Source organism: Equus przewalskii, chromosome 16 (assembly GCF_037783145.1).
Source record: "Equus przewalskii isolate Varuska chromosome 16, EquPr2, whole genome shotgun sequence".
NCBI lineage: Eukaryota > Metazoa > Chordata > Mammalia > Perissodactyla > Equidae > Equus > Equus przewalskii.
The window spans coordinates 78,058,899-78,085,753 of record NC_091846.1 but is presented as its reverse complement, the minus strand read 5'-3'; the positions used below and the strand labels follow the sequence as shown (position 1 = coordinate 78,085,753).

Here is a 26,855-nt window from a genome sequence, read left to right as displayed (position 1 = left end):
TGTTAAAATATATACCGATGACTTCACAGTTTTCTGAACAAGGTTAGAAGACCAATAGCTAAAACATAATTAACTATGATTGTGGATTTAAAATATGCCACTAAGGAAAATTGTTTAATTTTGAGGATACATTAAAGAATCTTGGTAGTTTCAGTTTTGCTCTTTGAAATGCGCTGCAAAAATAGATATTAAAGCTTTTTTTCTAAAATTATATCTCTAGTTAAACTGGAGATGCTCAAACCTATGGAAGTAAAAGATAAGAGATGAACATAAAATTCTTTATGTTTTGAAGTGCTTAAAAAATAAATCCTAACGCATTCATCTCAAACTTGAAATGCCCTAAAGAGTATGTTACTTTATCTATTCTACTATAGATTTACAAGATTTTGCCTTGAAAGAAATTGTAATATTGAGAACTTATTTTTGTTCTTGTCATTTAGGACTAAGAAATGGTATTCGAAATATTTTGTAATCATTAATTTTAATACACTTCCTTGTTCTGACCTAGATGGAGGAGGAGTCACTTCAAATTAACAGATTCTGGGTTTTTTTGGTAGATATGCTAATAAATCTTCCCGGTCTCTTTTACTTTACCTTAATCTTCAACCTGCAAAAGGAATCATATTTTTAACCATCATTAAATAATGGGTTATGTTTATCACTGTTTTGATGATGCCTGCGAGACTTAAGAAATGGTAGGATTGCTATAAGTCAAAGGGCTGAACACATTACAAGACCAGTTTTCTGAAGACAAGGTACCATTGTTAATTTAAAAGTCATGATTTTCTGTGGTCAACACAAACATGCCAGCGATCCAGATTCATGTGCAGGATTTGGTCTTTAGTGTTAATAAGTCTGTTTTCAAAACTTCTAGCTTTTTCCTTGATTTCTGTGTGTTCTCACGAACACTATCAAGGCTTTTGTTTATTTTCTTAGTTTACTGGCACATCTAATATCTGGACCGGAGCTTTATCAGATATTTTACTACCAAAATTTCCTCCCACCCACCCAACAGGTAGATTTCATCAGAGATGAATTCAGCAAAAGTTCAACACCCTTTTTGTGAATTTAGTGCTGAGTACAGCGAGACACTCAAAAGAATTTACAATCTAAAGTTCTCAGGGAGAGAAATACACACATTGTACTAGAAACAAGAGACAGTTACAAAATAACATCAAGACAAGTATGCAGGCAGTGAGCAAGGGATAATATACTCCAGTAGAACTTTAAGTAGTCAGGAGCACAAGCTTAGCATTGATGCAGCGACTCCTAATTCTGAATAAGAGGTTCTAACATTTTAGTGCATTGACTTACATAAGACTACAGTTTAGCTTGAAACAGAATTGCAGAGTTGGACCCCAGGGATCTTGAAAAAAACTTTTAAATGCCCTGGAAACATACTGGTTTGTCTCTACTTAAACCTTTGCTTTCAGTAGAACGACCAAAACAAACCAAAAAAAGAATTGAGGAACCTCTGCTATTTTGAAGACTGCAAAAGCAAAGGGGATTTCTTTCCTTTTTTTGAGACAGTGTTTTGCAAGATATCAACAGGGGCACGTTTGTCAAGATAATTTGAAAGTAACTTCAAGTGAATTCGCCTTTAAAAAGTCCCATTGAAACCGCAATTCAGAATGTTTTTGTTCTCAAGAGACAACACGATAGAACTTTTAACCTTAAAATGAATCCCAAATAGATATTTCCTACTACGGGTACTTGATGAGTGAGCGGTTTCCTAGCTTTGGTCTTTCATCCGGAGAGTGTGTGTTGGAGTGCAAACGTGCTCTGGGTGTGTGTTGAGGTGCAAGCTTGCCGTGTGCGTCCTGGGGTGCAAAGGTGCTCTTGGTGTGTGTTGGGGTGCAGACGTGCTCTGGGTGTGTGTTGAAGTGCAAGCTTGCCGTGTGCGTCCTGGGGTGCAAACGTGCTCTGGGTGTGTGTTGAGATGCAAACTTGCCGTGTGAGCGCTGGGGTGAAACGTGCTTCGCACGCAGGCGAAGAGCGGGCAGCGGGTCCGCACGCCGCGGGTGGGGATGGCTCGTACCGCGTCTGCAAGGACGAAGACACCAGCCCTCCCGCCGGCAGGAGAGCGCGCCTCCCCCAGAGGCCTCCGCCCTCGCCCTCTGCCCTGACCACCGCCGCTTCCTGACCGCCTCTTCCGGGGCGGGCGGGCCGGGGCCGAGTCTTCTTCCGGAATGGGCGGGGCCGAACCCTCTTCCGGGTGGGCGTGGCCTCGCTGGCCCCTCCCAGCGAGGGCTTGGCGGGCTGCAGAGCCGCCCGGGCGGCCGCGCGTGACGTCCGCGGGCCGGTCATGCAGAGCTCGCGCGGGGCCCTCGTGGGCGCCCCGCTTCTCCGGGCGGCGTTGGGCCTGGGTCTGGGCCCGGGGCCGCGTCGGGCCGCGTCGGAGGCGCACGGGCAGGGCTGGCTGCAGCCTGCCGGCTACGACACGGGGGTCAAGGTGTACAACAGCCGCACCCGGAGGAAGGACCCCTTGATCGTGGGCAGCGCGGACGCCACCTCCTGGTAGTCCCCGGGGATGGGGGGCGTGCTGGGGGAGGTGGGGCGAGAAGGACTGTCGCCGAGCGTTTTCCAGGACGCGGCGCTGTTGAAAGCAGGGTTGGTTTCTCAGGCGGAAAAGCACTTAGTAAGTAATAAAATACATTGGAGCCACCTTTAAAGACGCTGTAGGTTAGTCGCAGTGAATTCACAGGGTTTGGCTGTGAATTAAGCTATTCAAGTTCTAGAACCCCGGCTATGCATTCTCCAAAAGTGGTTACTTAAACGAAAGACATGGTTGTATGATAATCAGAGCAGAATGTGGTGTCCTTTCTTGCAATATGTTTCACGTGGATTTTAACTTTGTTCCTAGGTATAGCTGTGGACCAACTGTCTACGATCATGCACACCTTGGCCATGCTTGGTGAGTTTCCTGAATTTGAATTCTCACACTTCAAGGAACCACTTATTTTGAAAAGAAAGAGCCTTTTGCAGGTTTTTTCCATCTCTCAAGTGACAACTTGAGAATGCTGAATAATGACTGTATTCCAGGTATTGTGGGAAGCGTGTGTGTTACAGTCTCAGTTGGTTCTTGTAGCAGTTCTAAGCACTTAGACCCATTTCACGGGTGAGGAAACTCAGGGAGGCAGTGAGAAGCAGTGCAAAGTGACCTGTTTTGGAATTAGGTGTTTCTTGGTGGGTTTAGCAAGATGAGGCCCTTGCAGGGGCCCTGGAGTCAGCTGGTCAGGAGTTATTTCTGGCCCCCACCTTTTATTTACTGCCCAACGTTGGACAAGCCCCTTTATTGCTTCCGGTAGTGGTTTCTTCATCTTTGAGTTGGGGATGATATACCCATCTTTTTGAGTCTTCTCAGTTTTATGAAATAATGCGCTTGAAGTCCTGCTTCGCACAGTGCCTAAAGCGTGCCGTGTGGTGAGGCCTCCACGTTGTTGAGGATAAGGGACATGCCTGAGGTCCCACGTTTAGGACGGCTGGAGCTGGGGTGGAGCCTGCTATGGCCGACTGCCAGCTGCTTGCTCTCTCAGCCTCCTAACCATGAGCCCCACTGCCTCATACGTTTGTCAAAATTACCACTCTTCCTGATATTTTGTGTGTTCTCTTGTACATCTTTTAAACTTGTTATTCTTCAGACCAGCCTAAAAGTAAAAAGCTACCTTTACTCAGTACACTTTTTACAAAATTATGTATCACCTGGCAAGGTCCAAACATTTCTTGTGTTTTGTTAGAACAAAATAAGTGGTCTAGGAATCATTTTTTTTCATTTTGGGCTAACCTACCATTAACTATAAAAAGCCTTTTATTATAAAATTATAAAAATGACCTCTTTATTGAAGTATAAACTATGTTGGGGAAATATTAAAAACAAAAATCCCTCCACTTGGAAAACCTTTCCACAAAGGCAGAAGAGAAAACAATTTTGTTATTGAATGAGTATTAAGTCAGAATGGGATGCAGTCACAGGCAACCCACTAAAAGGATTGCAAAGACGGAAAGAAATCCCGCTCTTCTGCAGAGCTAAGTGGATACAGCTCTCTAGTTGAGGCAGGTTGGCAGTTTGGAGTCAGGTGACAGGTCCGGCCCATCTCCCGTCACAGAGCATTGCCTTCCCCGTGACTTGAGGGAGATGGCTCCCAGGTCCTTGACACTTCGCTGAGTTGGGAGAATGATGAGAGAGGCTTATTTAGCCGTTAAAAACATTTACACACATTTTAAAAGGACTGAGGAAATTCAGAAAGAAAGGGGGAGTGAGGGAGAGTCTGCTCCCTTATTTTCAGCCAGGAGAATCAGGCCTCTCAGTTACAGTTCGTATTTGCCCTTACAAATCCAGAAAAGACCATGTCAGTGGCCATGCTGTGGTGGCAACCGGCATGCAAAATAGAGGAAGATTGGCACAGATGTCAGCTCAAGGACAATCTTCCTCAGCAGAAACAAAACAAAACAAATACAGAAAAGAATACAGATCATATGTGTCCAGTTGGTCTCAGAAAGAGAAACAGCATGTTACCGACACCCCAAAGCCTCCTCTGGGTCCCCCTTCATCACTCCCTGCCCCAGCCCCCCACTCGAGGAGAGCATCTCTGGAGGTCTTGGTGGTGAGAGAAACCCATTCCTCAAGAAGAGTCATTCAGTTCACGATGCCCCTGCGAGGTAGACACGCTGCGTACCACAAGATTTCTGAAGCAGGTGTGAGGTCTCGGGGCAGGGATGGTCGGGCGTGGCTCCACTGCCCTTAAGGCAAGGTCCAGTATCCTCAGGACATCTCCGTGGTCCTGACGGTCTGTCCCTGCTTACTCTTCAGGCTCATGGCCTCCTGCCCCCACCCCGCTTCCCTCCCAGGTAGCCGCACCAGCCTCTATTGTAAAAAGACATATACTTCCAGACACGGATAGCACTTGCTGTGTGCCAGGCACTGTTCTCAGTGCTTTACCAACACCAGCCAGTGTCATGCTCCTAACAATGCCAGGTGGAGGTGCTATCATCCCCAAGTTACAGATGGGGACACTGCACTGCCGAGGGCTGATGGAACCCGCCCCAGGTCCCACAGCTGGGAAGTGATAGACGAGGCAGCTGGGCCAAGCCGGGCCTGCACCTGGGCTTCCGAGGTGCCACTTCCACGTCTTGGGGCCTTGCAGCCCTTGAGCCCGTCTGGGCCAAGCGTGACTTTACTCTTGTTTTCACTTTAAGTTCCTGATAACTTTTTCTCTTAAATCTCATTTCTCATAGAGTCTCAAGATGAATGAAGGGCATAATGATAATAATGGTAATAATAGCCCGTGCTCGCTGGAAAGTGTGCTGCACAGACACTGAGATCACATCCAGTAACCCTGTGGGACAGCGGAATTTTGCCCAGTTTATCAATGAGCAGCCTGAGACCTGAAAAGGTTAAATATCTTGACAAGGAGTTTCAGGGGTCGTTTCATTACTAGAAGGGAGATTTGGGCTCAGCTGTGTTTGGAGTGGGTGAGTGTGGGAGGTTCAAGGAGTTCAATAATGAGGCTCGTTTTCAAGGGAAAGTGACTTTATGAAGTCAGATTCAGAGCGGCTGTATGATGACAGAGATAAGTATGAGATTAGCTGACCTGCATTTGTAAGGTTGCTCTTATGGGAAACCAGGTTCTTGAGATCTTAATGGTTCTACAAGTCTAAGTTAGCCCGGTGTGGTCTGTCAGTGAGCTGGGTTTTAATATTCCACAATGTGGACACGCTTCTGAGGGGTCTTCTCAGACAGTTCTCATAGGATGCACTTCTCTTGATTTGTTGTTGTTCCCCTTTATTTCGTCCTAGTGAAACATTACAGTTATTCTAGAACATGAGCAAGAACAGTAAAAGTTGTCAGTATTTTAACTGCTCAGTAAGACCGCATTACGAGTGAATTTTTGTACAATTAAATGATGAAAACGCACTTAACAGCTCTAAGATTAAAAATGCTAATATCGTGTCCTGAAATTGAGGCAATACCCTTGCCAGTTTCTTGAGAGGACCAGTGTGGGCCAGTCAGTAAAAGCTAGCTGCCCTCGAGCTATCAGTTGTATCACACACTTGTAGTTAGGCAGCAGCTGTTAAAATGTAACGCACTCTTTTTTTTTTCTTTTTAAAGATTGGCACCTGAGCTAACATCTGTTGCCAGTCTTCTTGTTTTTTTCTTTATTCTTCTCCCCAAAGCCCCCCAGTACATAGTTGTATATTCTAGTTGTAGGTCCTTCTGGTTGTGGCATGTGGGATGCTGCCTTAGTGTGGCCTGATGAGCGGTGCCATGTCCGTGCCCAGATCCTACCTGGTGAAACCCTGGGCCCCTGAAGCGGAGCGTAGCATGCTCTTTTTTAAAGACCACAATGATGACATGCTGTGTTAAAGATGCCCTAATGTATTTTTTTTCTTTCAGTTCCTATGTTAGATTTGATATAATTCGAAGGATCCTAACCAGGGTTTTTGGCTGCAACATCATCATGGTGATGGGAATTACAGACGTGGATGACAAAATAATCAGAAGAGCCCGTGAGGTAAGGTAGACGATTACGTGGATTGATGGCCTGACTGATGTGTATGCTGACCCCGAGGTGACGGTGGTTCTTATTTGTGTGTCTCAGTACTTAGGGTCCCCGCACGGCCCAATGAGTATATTCTAACAGGTTATCAGAGGAATCTGTTTGTCCTGGTAAAGGAAGTTAAGATCTACTTAATTCTGGTCACCGAAGCCTTTAAAGAGTCATCCCGCTCTGTGGTGGCATCCTGGCTTGCATCCGTAATCCCTGCCCTGGCCCCTCAGCCTCCGAGGTAAACACACACCTCACTCCCTCTTTACAGAGAGGGGTGAAAGGCCACCTTTGGGCTGAGGAAATTTGGCTCCTATGAGGTTTCATTTTCTCACTTTTTAATTTAATTTTTAATTGAAGCATAATTGACATACAGTATTCCATTAGTTTCAGGTGTACAACATAGTGATTTGATGTTTTCATACATTACGAAATGATCATCACATTGAGTCTAGCTACCGTTGTCACCATACAATGTCATTACAGTAGTATTGACTGTCTTCCCTATGCTGCATTAAACCCCTGTGATTTATTTACTTTAAAACTGGAAGTTTGTACCTCTGGATCCCTTCTCCTGTTTCGCCCACCCCTCACGCCTTCCCCTCTGGTGACCACCACTTTGTTCTCTGTATGTATGAATCTGTTTCTGTATCGTTTTGTTTGTTCGTTTGTTTTTTAGATTTCCGCATATAAGTCAGATGATACCGCATTTGTCTTTCTCTGACTTATTTCACTTGGCATAATACCCTCTAGGTCCCTCCACCTTGTTGAAAATGGCAAGATTTTATTCTTTTTAATGGCTGAGTAGTATTCCATTGTGTATATATACTGTATCTTCTTTCTCCATTCATCTGTCAATGGACCCTTATGTGCTTCCATATTTTGGCTATTGTAAATAATGCTGCAGTGAACATGGGGATGCGTATATCTCTTCAAATTAGTGTTTTTGTTTTCTTCCAATAAATACCCAGAAGTGAAATTGTTGGATTGTATAGTACCTTCATTTTTAATATTTTAAGAAACCTCCATACTGTTTTCCATAGTTGCTGCATCCATTTACATTCCCACCAACAGTACGTGAAGGTTCCCTTTTCTCCACATCTTTGCCAACACTTATTATCTCTTTTTGATAATAGTTAGTCTGACAGGTGTGAGGTGATATCTCGCTGTGGTTTTGATTTACATTTCCCTGAGGAAATGATTAGTGATTAGTGGTGTTGAGCATCTTTTCGTGTACCTGTTGGCCATCTGTATGTCTTTGGAAAAATGTGTTCAGGTCCTCTGCCCACTTTTTAATCCAATTGTTTGTAGTTTTATTGTTGAGTTGTATGACTTCTTTATATATTTTGGAAATCAACTCCTTATCCGATATATCATTTGCAAGTGTCTTCTCCCATTTGTAGGTTGCCTTTTTGTTTTGTTGATGGTTTCCTTCACTGTGCAAAAGCTTTTTAGTTTGATGTAGTCCCATTTGTTTAGTTTTGCTTTTGTTGCCTTTGCCTGAGGAGAGAGATCCAAAGAAACATTGCTAAGAGTGACATCAGAGAGCTTCCTGCCTGTGTTTTCTTCTAGGAGTTTTATGGTTTCAGGTCTCTCATTTAAGTCTTTAATCCATTTGAGTCAACTTTTGTGTGCGATGTAAGATGGTGGTCTGGTTTCATTCTTTTGCATGTGGCTGTCTGGTTTTCCCAACAGCATTTATTGAAGAGACTGTCTTTTCCCCACGTTCTTGCCTCCTCTCTCATAGATTAATTGACTATACCTGCATGGGTTTGTTTCTCGGCTCTGTGTTCTGCTCCATTGATCTGTGTGTTTGTTTTTGTGCCAGTACCATTCTGTTTTGATTGCTATAGCTTTGCAGTATAGTTTGAAATCAGGGAGCGTGATACCTCCAGCTTTGTTCTTTCTTCAGATTGCTTTGGCTATTCGGGCTCTCTTGTGGTTCTATATAAATGTGAGAATTATTTGTTCTAGTTCTGTAATTTTCTCATTTGTTAAGTGAACAGAGTACTTTGCTTATTTCTCATGTGGCATTTAGAGGAAGTTTTGGGGGAAAATCCTAACTGAGGGCTTAAATTAAATATTATAGTTATTTTTTAAAAACTCTACTTTCGAAGGTTCACCTCTTCTGCCTTTTATAATTAGCAACCTTAACCATTATCTCTAAAGATCTAGAAATGACTGTTAAGTTATCTAATTTACAGAAAAACCTGTGTTGGATGCTTTACATTCCTGTAATTTTAAAAAATATATGTACATGTGTATGGTACTTTTTTAGAAAACTAATTTAGACTTTTTGTTTTATAGTCTGCTTTTTCCACTAACTATATTTTGAGTGATTTTTGATGTCCTTAAATATTCTTGAACATTTTAAAATAGCCTTATAACGTTCCATCACATTGCATATCATAATTTACCGTCCTTATTTTTGGACTCTTCAATTACTTCCATATTCTGCTATTTTCTCTCAAATTTATTTCGTAGAAACCTCATCTTCCTATTTTCTACCAATTTGCCTTTTTTTTTCCCCCAAGGAAGATTAGCCCTGAGCTAACATCTGCCACAAATCCTCCTCTTTTTGCTAAGGAAGATTGGCCCTGAATTAACGTCTCTGCCCATCTTCCTCCATTCTCTGTGTGGGACACCTGCCATAGCATGGCTTGATAAGCGGTGTGCAGGTCCACACCGGGGACCCGAACTGGCAAACCCGGGGCCACTGACGCGGAGTGCGCGAACTTGACCACTGTGCCACCGGGCAGCCCCGTTTTACCAGTTTGCCTTTTTAATAACCAGATGGCCTCCCACCATGGCGGGGTCAGCAGTCCTCCTGCATCTCCCTGTCATTGGCTGTTCCTGTTTCCAGCTGTTCAAAAGAGTGCTGCTATGAATCTCTCTCTTTTTTTTAACTTAAATGTTTTTCCCAAAGTGGAATTACTAGGTTACAGGATGGACAGTTTATGTGTCAAGTTTTTCACTCTTCTTGGAGTCAGGTCACTTTAGAGAGGTTGCCAGCAGTGCTGAAAATCCATTCCAACTCTAAACCTATTTCCTCACGTCCATGCATGGTGGGGTTTCCCATTTTAGTTTCGTTTGGGTAGTTTAGTCAGCGTGTCGTATTCCCTCTCCAGACTCAGCTTCCATTTCCAGAACTGGCCCTGGGCATGCACTCAACCGTCTGGGTCAGGCCCACGCCTGGCTTTGTGGGAACATGAGGAAGACAGTTCTGGCCCTGCTGAGCTTGTGTCGGTGAGGCAGACGGGCCCACAGACAGATGCCCCATGTGACGTGGTGTATTTTCTAAGCCAAGACAGGGGAATGCAAAGAACATCCTCCAGCCTCCCTCGGATTCGGAAATGGCTTCCTGGAGGAGGTTAGCCACACAGAGTCTTAAGCGTTAGGAAGGGATTGACACGTGCAGAGCAGGAGCAGTAAGGACCTTCCAGGCAGAGGGAAGGGCATGAAGAGAGGCGGAGAAGGGGCGTGCAGGAGACAGTGCTCTGCGCGGGAACAATCAGTCCATCCGTGGAGCGTCTGGGAGTTGGCGGGTGAAGCTGGAGAAGAAGTGGGGTGCCCTGGGCCTGCGTGACCCAGTGAGGACTTGGACTTTGTTCCTTAGGCTCACAGAACGTTCTAGCCCAGGATCGCTTGGTCCAATGGAAGCAGCTCACTCTAGGGGTGGGAAGGACATGACTAGAGACCAGAGCCCACTGGGAGGGGTCCCTGGGAGCCACGCATCAAGAGAGGGGGCGTAGAAGAGGGCAGACCTCGTGAGGAGAAAGAGAGTGAGTTTGAGCTACCTAAAGAAACCCGAACCAGTGTGGCTGTGGGAGTCTGAACTCAGTGAGCTCAGGGCTGTGGTACCGTAAAAAATATGTATTTGGTCTTTGTGCCCCGTTCCCGGCACATATCTCCTAAAACCCAGGGCATCTCTGGAGTGATGGTGTCGTCTGTGTTAATGAGCTGACTGGTGGCTGAGCCCTTAGACAGCTCCAGAATGGAGGCTGGTGCCAGGGAGGAGCAGCTGTGAATAGCGCTTTCTCTATTTCTCTATAAATAGGAACTTTCTCTTGCACCCGTCCTTCCACCCCTACCTCCTGGGAGGGGAGAGAGGCCTGAGAAGAGTTGGTCACCAGTGGCCAGTGATTGAGTCAACCTTCCCATGTGTGAAACCTCCACAAAAACCCGCACAACGACAGTGCTCAAGAGCTTCTGGGCTCGTGAACACGGTGAGGTACTGGGAAGGTGGCGCACCAGAGGGCATCGGGGCTCCACCCGGTCCCCACACCTCGCCCTGTGCGCTTGTCCATCTGGCTGTGCCTGAGTTGTGTCCTTTGTAATAAACTAGTGATAGGAAGTGGAATGCTTTCCTGAGTTCTGTGATGCATTCTATCAAACCCGCAGATTTGTAGTCAGTGGGCAGCAGTGTGGGTGGCCTGGGGATCCCATTGTGGCTGGCGTTTGAAGTGGGGCAGTCTTGTGGAACTGAGCCCTTAACTTGTGGAACTTGTAGGGTCTGCCCCAAGCCGGGGAGTTAGTGTCAGAATAGGAGTGAATCGCAGGTCACCAGCTGGAGCTGCAGAATTGGAGGAGTGGTTGGTGTTGGAAAGGACACCACACATTTGGTGTCAGAAAGAAGACACTGTGGGGCTGGAAATGCAGATTGGGCAGTGTTGGCATTTGGGGCTCCTCACCCCGTCCCTGGTTCTCTGTGACAGTGGAGTCCAGGCCCTCGTCAGCATCCATTTCTGCCCCATGTCCAAACCCCCTGCCTGTGTTTGGCATCTCTGGGGTCAGGTGTCCCCTGGTCCAGCCGCCTGAGACCCTGGAGGTGATGTCTTGCAGTGCCGACGTGGCCGTAGGAGCCATCCCTGTGTCAGGGGCCCTGAGGAAGGGGCAGAGTCCTGCGGGAGCAGAAGGGGAGCAGTGCCGGGAGCGGGAGGCCTGCCTCTGCCTCTGCCGTGGCTGAGCCCACGGCCCTGCCTGGTGGAGCGGTGTCCCCCGACCCGAGGAGGGGGGCCTGCGAGTGCACGCGTTTGCCCAGGACTGTCTGACTGGAGTCTGTGCTAACCGGTCACCGGGCCGCCAGGCCTTGGATCCTGGAGTGAAGTTTTTGAGCAAACGTGATGAAGAAAGTCGGGTCCTATAATCCACGGTGAGGACAGACCGGGGGGCAGAGGGGAGCATGGAGGTGCAGTGTCCCCTGGAGTCTGTCGGGATAATCCAGGCGGGAGCCGAAGCCACGGTCCAGGGGCAGTCGCTGGGCAGGTCTGTCCCGGGGATTCTGCGCAGGAAGGCAGGCGGAACCCGACCTCACTGGCTGGCTTAGGATGGAAAGGACGAAAGAAGCGTGATCTCTAGTATTAGGAGACCCCGTAGTTTGCAGTAGCGCTGCAGCAGAGGTGGCCTTGGGAGCTGCAGGTTGGTTCAGAAGGCAGGTGACCGGGTCCGTCTGTCGTCACACTCGGCTGGAGCCCGCGGCAGTGCAGGCGTGTCCCTGCGCCTGGTGAACTGGGGTCCACGGTGGAGCTGCACCGTGGGAGGTGGATGTGTCAACCCGAAAGTCGTGGCAGCTGGGCTGGTGGGAGGCCGGAAGCTGGATGGGCTCCAGAGGAGTCTGGGGGGAGGAGATGAGCAAGCGAGGAGTGGGAGAGAGGGGGAGACCGTGGGGGCTGGGTGGGGAGGGTGGGCGGAGAGCCAGGACTCCCAGAGGCGGGGGGGGGGGCGGGGGGGGCAGAAATGCAGGGAGGATGAGTTTATTTAGGGGGTTTCACAAGTACCACAAGGAGGCACTGGTTGTTGCTTTTTACAAACTTTAGAATATGAGAAGGTTGGCACAGTTGGTTTAAAAAACCTAAATGTAGAGAAGTTTTAATTTTTGACACTTGACAATTTCCATACTTATTACACAGCAAGACGCTAATATGGCATTGAACAGTTTTTTCTCAAAATAGTGTCTTCAAGACAATGGACCATGTATCTGAAACACAGTTATGAAAACACCTATTGTTTAGGATCTAGCAAAAGGCTGTTCTTTTTATCTAATGCAAGCTTTTTAATGACAGCAATATCTTTCATGCCACCTGCTCCCCCACTTGTTTTTAAAATATTTTAAATTATAATATTGCAGCTTTCTGAATCACTCTCTTGACTTTAAATTTTGGCACAGTTTTATAGTTTGTCAGGGATAAAAACCACAGGAGGATTTCCAGGGTGAGAATTAAAGGAGGTGTGGTATATTTGCACAGTTACATCTTGTGTTAAGAAAAATCAGAATAGGGGCCGGCCCAGTGGTGTAGTGGTTAAGTTCGCATACTCCGCTTTGGCAGCCCTGGGTTCACAGGTTCGGATCCCAGGCACAGACCTACACACCGCTCATCAAGCCACACTGTAGCGGTGTCCCACATACAAAATAGAGGAAGATGGGCAACAGTTGTTAGCTCAGGGCCAATCTTCCTCACCAAAAATAAAGGAAAATCAGAATACATGTGTCAGAGTGATTCAAACCAAAGTTACTCTTTTTGTGTTTTGGGACTCTGCCTACGTTGCCATTCTTCCCGGAAAGAAGACTGGACACTTAGTCTGAGTGCTGAGGGCCCAACCGGTGGGGTCCCGGCCAGGGAGAGAGCTGACTTGAAGTGGTTTTTGATAATACGGGAGAGCTAGACAGTAATCTGAAGTAACAAGGACTGAGACCCCAGTTCAGCAGCTACCTCCTGTAGTTTATTTCAGAGAGAGAGAGAGAGAGAGAGAACGCAGTACTATCCCATTATGTGGTATGAGCAGTTGCTTAAAATTAAATTTAAAGTTTTTCTTAGAGAATGTGATTCCTCCTGCCCCCAATGCCAGCATGGGTGGTATTGCACTCACGGTTCTCTGTCACTCCTGAGCATTTCTGAATCCCGTCCTCTAGGGCTGTGCCAGCCACATGTGGAACAGGGGGGCAGCGTTACACTTGATGAGCCACTGAAGAGGGAGAGTGTGTGTCCATATTATTCCCCCCTTTCAGAGCTAGGCAACTGAATCTGAAGTTCACATGGACAGAAAAAAAGCAAGAATAGTCAGGAAAAGTCTGTAAAAGAAGAGTATTGAGGAGGGAGTAGCCCCATTAAATATTAGAACATATTTAAAAGCTATAGAAGACTTTTTGTTTTCATACGTTCTTTTCTCTTTCTGCACAGCTTTGTGGAGGTAGAACAGACCCACGGTACAGTGCATAGTGCACACCCGCTGTACAGCGTGGGAGAAATTGCACAGCTGTGAACCTGTCACCAGCATCGAGATGGTGACCATCTCCATCCATTGCCCCAGAAGTTTCCCTTGCCCCTTGTCAACCCCCCTGCCGCCCTGTCCCTGAACCCGTGCCGGTCTGCTTTCTGTTCCTGTGAAGTCTAGAAATTAAACCTTGTTGTACAGATGCCTGATAGATGGATAATGGAACACACAGAAAGTCCAGAAATAGAGACAACAAATAAGGAAATTTGCTTTATGATAAAGATGGGATTTCAAATCAATGAAGAACAGAGGAATTATTCAGTAAAAAGTGCTGACAGTTGGGTAACCATCTGGGGAAAAAATATATCACAGTTAGAGATATGCCTCACAGCCAGATTTGAGGCAGATTCAGAGATTTAACATAAAAGAAATGGCACCACAAATTACTAAAGGAACTTTAGGGTACTTTTTATAGCCTCTTATTAGGGAAGGCTTTTCTACGTTTGTTTCCAAACCCAGAAGCCATTTATGGGAAAAGATCGAGAAATATAAAAGATTGCTAAATATAAAAATGAAATTTTCTACATGCCATAAAATAACCATAAAGTTGAAAGACTGTGGAAAAAAATTGAAATCCATATCAGAGATAAAATAGTTAATTTCTTTTGTATAAAAATAACTTCCTGCAAATCAGTAAGAAAAGACCTACAACTCAATAGAAAAATGGGTCTGGGTAATTACAGATCATTTAATACAAAAGGTTCCTAAACATGTGAGCTGTTTATGCTCATTCAAAATAAGAGAAGTACAAGTTAAAATGACAGCAAGAAAGCATTTTTAGCCGTCATGTTGACAAAGTCTGGTGATGGTACGGGAGATGTGCGTGGCACGCACTGCCGGTCAGGCTCCAGTTGGGACACCTTCCTCGGGAGCAGTGGGCGGTAAGTAGCCAGCAAAGGACACGAGCAAGTCCTCTGACCAGCGGTTTCACGTCTCGGTCTGAGCTTAGAAATGTGTGAAGTGACGTGTGTGCGGTTTGTGTAACAACAAAAGATGAGAAAGTACTTGGAGAGGACCAGTGAATACATGGTGCGTCTGCAGATGGGATGCAGACAGCCTTGAAAGGACGGTGGCAGCTCGGCGTGCATGGCGCACATGCAGGTCTGGGTGCTGGTCTTAGCAAGGGGAGCCAGCTGCAGGCCATGTGTGCTAGTTGCTCCGTTTCAGGGAGAGGATGCAGATACACGTATGACCGTACTCCTGAGACGGCCGGTGACGGTGTTGCCTTCTGGGAGCGAAACCGGCCCTGGGCACCCCTTTATGTATTCGAGTTCCCTGGGAGTGCATCACCTGTGCAGAAAATTAAACTTAAAGATAAATAAATACAGGCAATTGCTGATCTTTAGCTCCAAAATTGAATAGTATTTGAAACTTCTGAAGCGGCTAGATGACACTGAATTTTTAGGCTTTTCGTTTGGTTGGCTTTTGTCCTCTGGATAATGGTAGGTTAACTGACTTCTTTTTAGGAGGCCTGCTCTGCCACAGGGTGGCACCGAGGGAAAGGACTGATGTGTACCCATCTCCAGCCATGCCTGGGTGCAGGTGCCTGGTCCTTTAACGGTGATGTCAACGTAGAATTTTACATTCCCGGAGGTGCCTCGCCCGTGCGCCTGGAATCCTCGTAGCAGTCTCAGAGATTGTTAGGTGGGACTGTGTCCTTGTGCCGGGAACCCTAAGGCACAGAGGCGTATTGTCTTGCCCCAGACCACAGAGCCAGAAAGACGGTGGGGCAGCAACGCTCCCTTCACCGGGTTTGTGTCTTCGGTTAACGTTCGTTGGTCGAGGTTCTGGGGTGATTGCCGCCTTAGGGCCCCAGATGGGAAGCAGGTGGGCTTCAGGACGACGAGGTTTGAGGGGGCGTTTCACTTGAGAAAGTTCCTTCATACTCCCGAGCTGGAATTTCTTCGCCTTAAGGTGGGGAGCCCTGTTCCCTGGGCTGGGGAGGAGCGGGGTAGGGCGCCCAGCACGGGGCAGGTGCTGCAGATGCTGTCGCGTTCCAGCGGCTCACGGCTCACTTCGCAGGCTCAGCAGCAATGAAGCTGGTGCAACCTCATAATGTCATGCTTCTGTCCATGGACTGTTTTCCACTGAAAAGTAAGAAATCCTTTGGGGAGCCTAGTCTTGTGTGCCAGCCCCTCTGAGAGCCTGCAGGTCCGTACCCCCAAGGCCTGTGCTCAGAATGCAGTGTCCATTTCCGGGGGTTTTGCCTGCCCCTAGGAGCCCAGCCACCGCCCCTTTGGATTGAGCACCCATCACAGTCCCTATTTTGAGGTGCTATGTTGCTTTCTTAGGGATTTCCTCTTTAATGTATTTTTGGCTTGTTTTCTTTTGCCCCCTGAGGGCTGAGGGATAAGACGGGAGCTCCTAGTTCTGGTCGTTATGTAGCATAGACTGACCTGGCTGGCCCTTGTCCCAGAAGAGTGGAAGCTCTTTTGTATGTTTTTTGTTTTTGTTTTGAGTTGTGTGGTGGAAATCATGATATTGTTTATTCCTTTTTCCTCTCTAACCAGAAAGCAGGATGAGTAAACCTTTTTGACCAGCTAAGCTACTGGCACAAGTTTGCTCCCTAAAATTAAAGGCCCCTTTGTGAGCAGGCAGCGCCGAGCCGAGGCCCAGCTCTCCCGGCTGCCCTGCGCGAGGCGGTGCAGACGGGGCGCAGGCCTCCGCCTGGTCTCTTGTGAATCCCCCAGACTCACTGCTCTGCACCCCGGTCTTTTGCAGATGAACGTGTCACCCACTTCCCTCGCCAACCTTTACGAGGAAGATTTTAAACAAGATATGGCGGCCTTGAAGGTGAATAAAGTGTCTCGCTGAGTCTTCTTGCCCCGAGCATGAGCAGCTTGAACAGTGAAGGCCGGTTGTGGCTGACCTGCGCCTTTGAACCATGGAAACAGCCCTTTCTCCTTTCTTTCTTTCAGATCCTCCCACCAACAGTGTACTTGAGGGTAACTGAAAATATTCCTCAGATAATTTCTTTCATTGAAGGAATAATCACTAAAGGCCATGCCTACTCAACAGCAAAAGGTAGGGGTCATGTCATTACAACTGGTCTCTGGGTTGCACCGATAGGATTTTGAGGAACTGGACACATTTATGAGTTGTTGGAACGTGCCACATGCTTTACTGTCTGTCTTAATGTGATTTCTGCAGCAGAAACGTTGGGAGGTTTTCTGTGGTTATTGTGTCTCTTTGCAAAACTGTTGAGTCAGTTCTTTTAAAAAATATTTTCCGTGGTCACAGAAAGAGATGAACACCTGGACGGCGAGTCTAAGTAAAGCAAATATGGCAAAATGCTCACAGCTGTTGGATGTGGTGTGCAGGCGTTCTGGGGCATCTTCTTTCAACTATGTTGACAATTTGTCATAGGAAAAAGTGGGGGACCACAGCAGTACCTCTAAAGACCCCCTCCCTCGTTAGAGCCGAGCCCTCAGACGCTCCTCTCCGCCTGTGGGCGCATCGTCTTTGGCAGACCAGTGAGAAAAGCTGCAGACATCCTGACACTTCAGCGTGCCTCTCTGAATAGAGACGTCACCCGCCGTGACCCCAGTGTCGTTGACAGACCTGAGACACTGGACAGTCCCCAGTAGCATCGCACGTCTCCTGTGCATTCATGTGAACTCAGTGTCACCCCTCCCCACATCGTAATCTGAGCAGGTCCCTCAGTCTCTGTAACCTACGCCAGTCCCCTCTTTGTTCCCCTTGTTGTGGAACAGAAGAGACTGAGCGTGCAGTCATCTTGTAGAAGGCCCCGTCCTCTGCATTTGCGTGGTGGCTTCCTTCTGGTGGAGTTTAGTTGGTTTAAGAGCTGCTGCTTGTTGTCTGGCGGCTTTGGGGAAAGACGGGCATCCTGGCGTTTCACTGCTTCTGTGATCCTGCGTTGTTTTCAGCCACGCCTCCTTTCCAGTCGTTCTTCCCAAATCGAAATCCTACCCATCCCACAAGCCTTGACCAGAGCGTCCGGCCCCCAGGAGGTTTTCTTTCTTTCCACCCATAGCTGAGAGAGAACTTTCTCAGCTTTCGTATCTTCCTGTACCATCTCGTAGCCAGTGACTTAGCTGGCTGTTAATGCATTCATGTTTTGTCAATTCTCAGACCAGAAAACCCTTCGCTTTTAGTGGATGACCTCTTGGAGTGCCCAGCCCTGGGTTGGGACGTGCAGGGTGCTGCAGCGCGTGTTGCAGGCAAGTGACAAAGTAGGAAGTCCGATGAGGGGCCATGGTTCACAGGTTTCCTGGACTGCAGGCACTTCCTCCGCGGGCCTGCCCGAGCACACAGGGTCCCTGGCAGGGGCCCCGGCAGCACGTGCTGCCCTGCCGCAGCCTCTGCCTACGGGAGGACTGGCAGTCTTTTACTCTGTCGTCTTTGCTGTATGTAGGTTTTGTTTCCAAGAAAAAGTTATTCTACAGGACTTAGTGACCGAACTGTAGGTTGCTCCGGAACATACAGGGACTGTTGTCCTGCTGTCGTGTAACTTGAAAGAGGACGTAGAACCCAGATAAACCGGCACACGTTCCTGAGGGGCTTAGAGGGCCTCACCCAAATACACTTCTGGAAGAAATGCTCTTCTTTTTATTGTTTTACTACCAGGCATTATTGTACATTTTTAATAATAACATAATTAATTCAAAATAAATTCACATTCACTCAGATGCTGTTAATTTGGACTTTGTGACACTTCCACAAAAGCTTGGTTGTAATTTGATCTGTGAACCGTTTGTGAAGAAACAATTTATTCAGCAAAATGGTAATATAAACCAAGGGGCAGGAGAATGTCTCCTCCATTAAAGGGAGCAGTTTCTTCCTCTCTTGAAAGACTTTCCAGCGGTGTGTACATTCTCTCTGATCGGAAGCAGCCCCCACAGTAGCTCCTCCGTTTCATTGGTTTATCTCGGCCCGTAGTGCGAGCCCAGTTACACACTGAGTGCAGAGGGCCCTGAGGGGGACGGGGCAGGCCCGTCAGCGGGGCTCTGTTTTCCCCCCCGCCCCCTGGTTGAGGAATGCAGATCCGGTGGCCACTCTCTGCCTTGACTGCAGCAGCCCCAGAGCAGGTGAGCGGGCTCAGGCTCCGAGAGAGCCAGCCCGGACCCCTCTGTGCCTGCCCCGCTGCTTTCCACCTTCGAGTCGGAAGTAGCCAGGGCTGGCCCTGCTCTGCGTGGCCCCGTGGCGAGGTCCTCCTGCACCCTCAGTCTGAAAACGTGGACTGTACACCCCAGGGAAGGGGCAGCTCGGGGATGCTTGAGCGCGGAGGTGTCTGTGGTCTAAGTAGGAAGATCGTCTCCAAGACGCCTGGGTTAAGAAAGGGTTTCGGCGTCGGTCAGTGTGTAACATAAAGGCCGCAGCTGGATGCAGGCCAGCGATAAGACGCCCTTTTCCTTTTTCTCGTTAAAAAGAACTGTCTCAGCATTTCACACAGAACTTAGGCCTGTGTCTTCCCCTCCACACCTGGTGTGGAGATGTCTGCTTTTGTAAAGTGGTGGTGGTGGTGTTAATTCTGGTTTAAAAATATAGGAAAGGGGCCAAATGAAGGCTAGATGCCACATTGTTTAAATTGTGATTACTTCCCAGCTATTAAGCTCGTGCAGATGCTGATATTTAGCACTGAGGAATGATGAGTTCATAATTACCTTTACAAAACAGGCAACGTCTACTTCGATCTGCAGTCCAGAGGAGACAAGTACGGCAAGCTGGTGGGTGTGGCCCCCGGCCCGGTTGGAGAGCCAGGTGGGTGGACCCTCGGCCCCCAAGTCCCCCGAGCTCAGTGGAGAGCGAGGACCCCCACTCATGCCAGATCGTTGATCACAGCCGTGCTTTAAATTTAATTTGGTTTTTTGGAATAGAGAAAACTCGTAGAGTTTAAAGTTCACACAGCGAGTTGCACCTGCTCCTAACGTCCTCCTGGTCCCCGGCTCTGCTCCAAGTCGGCATCCGCCCGTTCTCTGCTTCCTTCCAGACGTGCTCTCTGCCTGTGCCTCGTGCATGTGCATGTGTCATGTTTAACGCTCTTCTCCATCTTGCTGTTGTCATATATTAAATTCCCACAGGTGTTTTATCATACGTTAAATTCCCATATAAATGTTTCCATATATTGCGCTCCCAGTGTGTTTGAATCTATTCCTGTCCTCTCTTCGGTTCCAGTGATTGTTAGATCAAAGTCATTTTTATGGAGAAGAAATAAGTATATAGAACTAAAAGAAAAGTAATTTTAAAGGATACTATTTTTTTTTTAAAGATTTATTTTTCCTTTTTCTCCCCAAAGCCCCCTGGTACATAGTTGTATATTTTTAGTTGTGGGTCCTTCTAGTTGTGGCATATGGGATGCTGCCTCAGCATGGCTTGATGAGCGGTGCCATGTTCGCGCCCAGGATCTGAACCAGCGAAACCCTGGGCTGCTGAAGCAGAGCGCGCAAACTCAACCACTCGGCCACGGGGCCAGCCCTGTAACGCATACTATTTAAGAGAACAAAGCAAAACCCCAAAAGATGTTGTCCCCATTTTTTGTCTTTAGGCATAATCCTCCTGCCCTCTAAACTGTGCTGTTGAAATCTAGTTCCTAACAGCATTGTTTGACTCCTCAGGAATGAGATTTGTTACTTGTACTCAGTCAGTCTTATCCTGCTCCCTCCCTAAAGGGCAGGACAGAAAACCCCCAGATCACCTATGCCTGCGAGGTGTGGCCGTGACTCATCAGGGCAGAGGGGGACGTTCTGAGACTCACACAGTCTGGCCTCAGCAACCCTGTTTTTTCAAATAGACTTTATTTTTTAGAGCAATTTTAGGTTCGTAGTGAAAATGAGAGGAAGGCGAGAGATTTCCTGTATACCCCGTGCCCCCCCCACGCCCAGCCTCCCCCGCTCTCGGCATCCCCACCAAGTGGTACATTTGTTACCGTCGGTGAACCTTCAACACTCGAGTCCAGAGCGTACGTCAGGGCTCACTCTGTGTTGTGGATCCTGTGGGTTTGGACAAATGCGTGATGCCACGTATCCATCATCATAATATCACGTAGCGTAGTTTCACTGCCCTGGAAATCCTCCGTGCTCCGCCTGGTCATCCCTCCCCACTCACTCCTGACAGCCACTCACCTTTCTCTGTCTCCAAAGTTTGCCTTTTCCAGAATGTCCTGTAGTTGGAGTCATAGAGTATGTGGCCTTTTGGATTGGCTTCCCTCACTTAGAAATATGCATATAAGGTTCCCCCATGTCATTTCATGGCTTGACAGCTCATTTCTTTTTAGCGCTGAGTAATATCCCCTCGTCTGGATGTTGCACAGACTATGTCCCCATTCCCCTACTGAAGGGCCTCTCGGTTGCTTGCAGGTTTGGGAGCATAAAAGAGCCCCACCTGGCTCGTGGTACCTTCAGCAGTCACCCAGCCTCCTCTTCTGGGTGGTCTTACTTTTTGAGTGTGATTGGCACTCTGGTAGTTTCTTTTTCCCTCTGTATGATTATCATCTTTTTCTGGACCATGTTCCTCTGAAGCTCAGTTACTGATAACACAGGGAGGGGACAGTGCTCAGGCCAGCGCGCCCCTGGGAAGGAGGCGTCACTGTGCGTGTTTGAAATCTCGACCTTATTCCCCCTCTGAAACGGGGCTCACCTCGTGCTTCTGGCGTATTTTAGGGACAAGTATCTGGTAGCCCTTCGAGCCGTCGTGTGGGGAAAGAGAAAGACATGTGCATGAGAAATGTGAGGTTTCCCATACGAAGGAGCAGGGTCTTTGGGGAGAGCTTCCTGCGTCTCGGTTTTGTGGCGATTTTGCGTTGCTTTGCCTGTTCGTCATTGCCTCCCACTCATGAACCGTTTGTTATTGGCAGTTGAGTCTGACAAGCGGCATGCCAGCGACTTTGCCCTGTGGAAGGCGGCTAAGCCCCAGGAGATGTTTTGGGCCTCTCCATGGGGAAATGGAAGACCTGGCTGGCACATCGAATGTTCTACCATCTCAAGGTGAGGTTTTCCTGGATTCTTCACGTTTGTGTTGAAGTGAAGTCCAGCAGGGCCTGACTCGCTCGGCAGGGTGGAGCCGAGTGGCTTGGTCCCAGCTTGGGAAGAAAGCTTAGTGCTCTGGTGGGGCCAGCTGTGAGCAGGGAGTCAAAGCCACTCCAGGGCACGGTGGTCTCTCCAGCAGCACCGCCTCTTCGTAGTGGAGAAGCCCCGTCTGGTTCCTGCTTTCCCGTCACAGACCAGTGCCAGGTGTGCCTGCATCTCTTTTCTCGGTGGGTTCAGGAAAGCAACCCCACCTCGCCCGCCCCCGCAGTTGAGGTCCTGGGTGAGGACAGAGCCCCTCAGGGATGGGACGGAACGAGCTTCCTCTGACCCGCTCTCAGTCAGCAGACCTGCTGCCCCAGAGCTGGCTCTTGATCGATCCATCGAGAATTGCCCTCACTGTCCGCTTTCCTGGCTCTGCAGTCTTTGTTCGGCCCTTTCTACCAGCTCGGCATCTTAGGCAACACCAGTCTGGGCCGTTTCTGTCTTGGGATTCTCCATAACCATAACACGGATGCTGCTCTGATGCCCATCCCCTCCAGCGGCCCTCTTTTCTCTGCTGCTCTTCTCACCATCTGCATGTGCATGGCACCATCTGCCGTTGCCTGCCAGGTGTCCCCACTGACTCTGGTCCCCTGAGGTCACTGGTGGCCTCCACTGTCAGCCTGATCAGTGATGGGCAGCTGACGTGCTGCTCCTTCCTTGGCTTCTGTGAAACAGCTTTCCTCTGGTCTCGGCCTTTCTGCTGGGGCTTCCTCCACCTTTTGGATCTCCTCTATAGACGGTTCCTTCAGCACTTCCTGTGCTGCCAGTGGCCAGGCGCCCCTTTTCTTGTGCCTGTGAGTGTGTGCGTGTACATGTGTGTGCGTGTGCATTTGCGCAGTACAGAAGGCAGTGTCCTGAACGTTCTCTCCTGCACTATCTGTTATCGCTCAGCAGTCTGTCCTGGGACTGCCTGGGGATCAGTTTGCCCGGCCCTTCATCATCTGTCTCGGCCTGGTGGTGCTGTCCTTTGTGGCTGGACCACCATCCATTTGACCCTGTGGAGGAGCGTTTAGCTTCTTCAGTATTTTGCTATTACAGATACCTGCAGTGAATGGCTTTGTGTGTATGTTTCCTGTTTATGGACATGAGGGGTTTTTCAGTCTCATTATTCACTCAGATTTTGATGTATTTGATGTGTTTCAATTCATTGCAGGTGTTTACTAAGCAGTTTTTAAAATAGAAACATAAAGTATGACTAAGGTGACCATTTCAAACTACTGTCTACACTAAACATTTCAAGATCCCCAAACCCAGTCACCTGCAAATTGGTTGTGGCGTGTGGTGCTGTCCTCTGGCTGTGTAACCAGGTGTCAGCAGGGGTAACTCCTGGAAGGGCCCTCCGCCCCGTGCCCTGACCCTGGGCTGGTTTCCTTCTCAGCGTGGGGTCACCCCCTCCTCCTGGGTGGAAAGCCTCCTCGTCCACAGCCTGCCCATCCGGATTCAGTTCCCCTGGGCCTGAAAGAGACTCCTTTTCCACCGCACCTCCCCTGCCGCCCTTCCCTGTGGTGATGTCTGTGATGCTCATCTGGAAACGCATCCGCGAGTTAATGAGACATCACCTGTATTGTTAGTCTGAAGCAGGGGTCCAGCTTTTCATTCAAAAAGAAATAACTATGTCCAGCCCTCATCCTACTGTAAACTCTTATATGTATTTATATATTTGTTGATTTAACATCAATGTGGCATATACCTTGGGTTACAGAAAGATATTTATTTTTAGCATTCAAATAATTTATCTAAAGCAGGTGGAAAACATTTCAAATGTAATGTCACCATTAAATATCTTATTTTTGTTGAAATCTAGATGAGAATAGACTTTTATCCCTCTCAGCTTTCTCTTGTTTTAAAATCAGTCTACAGACAAGAATAGAGACTAATATAAGGCACACCATGGACCCAGAGTTTAGCTTTATTAAATCTTAACGTTGTCCTGTTTCTTCAGATCTTTGTAAAAACGAATCACTTGTTACAAATACAAATGGGGTCCCCGTGCTCTCCTCCCCCATCCTGGTCCCTCCCATCTCATGCCTCCTCCTTAGCAATTGAATTTCAAGGACTCTTAGAGATTCTCCAAACCCGTGGCCAAGGACGTACCATAACGGGCCTCCTGCTCGGCCACAGTGCATGGCTCCACCACCACTGAGCTCGAGTGTGACCGGGGATGTGCAGTTCGTTGGGGGCCTGAGCCGGGCCTGTGGGAGAAGAGCCCCAACCTTCAGCTCGGACGGACCTGAGCGGGGCTGTGGCACCTCTAAAAACATTTGTTTTGAACCATTTTTAGGAAATTCACTCTCCCCACGGAGATGGCCTCCAGAGCTCCACATCTGCCACTTCACTCCGGCCCCGCCAAGCCCATGTGTCCACTGTGCTGGCTGTTGTATTTTTAGTGATTTTTGCATTTTGAATGTCCTCCGAAGCAGCCGCTAGTCAGCTGACCGTTCATGCTGGCACCAGTGTTGTTTTTGCAGGTGCCCTGGCGGCAGGGTGGCACAGGTGTGGAGGGTCTGGCCAATTTCGTTGTCCCCATCAGCTCTGTTAGTGTTAGTGTGCAGTTTTGTGGGACGTGAGCTTTTTCAGGAATGTATAGCAGAAATGCTGATGGCTGATGTGTGTTGCTTTGAATTCTCTTACCTCGTTCTTCATATATGACCACTAAATAGTTAAATTTTTAAAAGCCAAATTAAAGATTCTCTTGATCTTATAGTTGTATTTCTTTTGTTAAGGTTAGAAAACCACTAAACTCTACCTATTGAAAGTAAGGAAAGATAATATTGTAAGTTTTTGAAAACCGTATGTTGTATCTGCAGCAAAGAGAATTAAGTCTCTTTACTGGGAGGAAAAGCTCTGAATTAGGGATTTTGTGAAGTGAAACAGAATTTCAGTGTCCATTTGCATCAGTTAAATTATCATGCACATTGATTTAAAGCCGAGATCCATTTATTCTGTTCATTGCATAAAGGCTGGAGGATTAAGTGGGAGCTGTGGCTGGAGAACTGTGGCGTTCGATGGAATTAATTCCCTGCTCTGTTCCGTGTCATGCAGTTTGGTGTTTGGGAGTCAGCTGGATATCCACTCAGGAGGGATAGATCTGGCTTTTCCGCATCACGAAAACGAGATCGCGCAGTGTGAGGTCTTCCATCAGTGCAAGCAATGGGGAAATTATTTCCTACATTCTGGTAAGTAATGACTTCACGTGAATTTGTCCTCCTTCAGTTCGGCCAATTCCGTGTTTCTTGGTGAAACAGCTACATTTGGAAATATGTGGATCAGCTAATAGGTCCAGAAACGCATTTGTTTCTTAAATTGTTGTTGGATTTTAGCCAGCTGGCCCTGGACTTCCTTGGACTGGAATAATGAGTATACCCTTTGGAAATGGTATGGAATATGGAAGGTGTTGGACAATGCCGTTCTCCATCAGTGTCTTTCCCATAAAACTGCTGAGGAGTTTCAATAGTGTGATGTCATAATGATTATGAATATGCCGCTTGGGGCTGTAATACCATCACTGTACACATCTGTCATGCTCTTTTAACACTGCCTTCTGTTTCACTCTTCAGAAAGCAGAGCTGACTAGCAGCAGCCACCTGTTCTCAGAGTGGCCGGGACGCTGTGAAACAAGCCGCACCTGCAGCCCGGCTGTTTGGGGGCTGACCGTGACGCAGGGGAGATTCACAGGTCCAGATTTTGACAAATTGTGATGTGGGGCCACAGAGCACCAGTTTTGTTACCTTTTTTTTTGAGGAAGACTGGCCCTGAGCTAACATCCATGCCCATCTTCCTCTACTTTATGTGTGGGACGCCTGCCACAGCATGGCTTGATAAGTGGTGTGTAGGTCTGTGCCTGGGATCTGAACCTGCGAACCATAGGTCGCTGAAGCGGAGTGCACGAACTTAACCGCTGCGCCATGGGGCCTGCCCCAGTTTTATTACCTTTTTGGAATGTACCGTTTGTACTTGGGGCAAAGACAGGTGAAGGTTGTTTGGTAGTGAAAGGGTTGAGAGATGCAGATAATCGCAAGCTCAGTGAATTAAGAAAAACTGTTTCTCTGTGTCCTTGAATTAAGGACGCCAGGTTTTCCCAGCGAGGCGACATTAACACAGTGACACTCGGGTTTTGTGACGGGCAGTCGGCTGCTGCGCATCTGCGGGAGGGTGCACCTGTGTCTTCAGACAGCGAGCCGCGCGCTGCCTGCCCTGACTGCGCTCACCACCGTGTCTTCTTCCCTCCAGATCCCCGGGATCACACTGGTTCTTGCGCCCCTCATGGGCCCAGTTCTCTGTGATGACCGGCTAGCACGGTCTTACAGCAGCCTGAGAATGAATAGGGCGGAAACGGATTCAATTGCTGTTGGTAGCGCGTGAGCGCTCACCTAGTACTCCACCCCATTTCCCCGGGGGAGCTCGTCAGTAGCCAGGGTCCGCCTCCTTTCTGCCAATGCCGTGACATGCTGGGCAGATCCCTAGATAGGACAGAAGCCTGACCATCCTGGTTCGTTCCAGCTGGTGCTCGCAGGGGCAGGGGTGGAATGCTTCAGAGGCGACTCCGGTCCCATGGATCTCCACAGTCAGGTGCCCCTGCTTCCCTGCAGAGAGCACGTGCAGTCGAGCCCTCCCCTAGAGGCACGGTGCGCAGCCCTCCTGGGGAGGAAGCCCTCCAGGCCCCAGGAGCAGGTAGGGGCGTCCCTGGCCTCAGCCTCGGCCGAGTCCTCGCTGGAGGTGTCTGGGAGTTAGCGCCGCCCTCCGCAGACACTTCGTCCGTCCTGCTCGATGAGGCTCGGTTTGCTCGAACACCGCGGAATGCAGCGTGCCCTTTGTGAATCGTGGATCGAGGTCAGAGGGTGCTCCTGGCAGTGCTGGGGCTCACACTTCCGCAGCCTCACTCCGTTCCTGACGAGGTGTGTGTCCGTAAAATAGCTCATCTCGTTTACTGTAAACGTGGGAACCAGGGAGGGTACTTGTTACTTTGTTCCGTCGTGACTTTACAGTCTATTAAGACAGCAGGAATCACCTT

At 48.3% G+C, this 26,855-nt stretch overlaps 1 protein-coding gene across 32 annotated transcripts in view; it reads left to right on the top strand.

The window, feature by feature from the left end:
* Window positions 1–26,855, top strand: part of CARS2 (cysteinyl-tRNA synthetase 2, mitochondrial) — a 67,789-nt gene that overhangs the window by 1,690 nt on the left and 39,244 nt on the right. For 19 of the 32 annotated variants that reach the window (XR_011527930.1, XR_011527929.1, XR_011527928.1 and 16 more), the window contains exons 1-8: window positions 2,213–2,517; window positions 2,864–2,914; window positions 6,395–6,512; window positions 16,539–16,610; window positions 16,736–16,841; window positions 19,455–19,538; window positions 21,631–21,760; window positions 24,887–25,020. Coding sequence is in view for 28 of the 32 variants with exons in the window: in XM_070578517.1 (XP_070434618.1) it covers window positions 2,306–2,517; window positions 2,864–2,914; window positions 6,395–6,512; window positions 16,539–16,610; window positions 16,736–16,841; window positions 19,455–19,538; window positions 21,631–21,760; window positions 24,887–25,020 (907 nt within the window). In the remaining 4 variants the exon portion in view is untranslated. Of the gene's footprint in view, window positions 1–2,201; window positions 2,639–2,863; window positions 2,915–6,394; window positions 6,513–16,538; window positions 16,611–16,735; window positions 16,842–19,454; window positions 19,539–21,630; window positions 21,761–24,886; window positions 25,021–26,855 lie in introns of those variants that run through there. The other 13 variants (XM_070578505.1, XM_070578515.1, XM_070578521.1 and 10 more) reach the window with 8 other exon arrangements.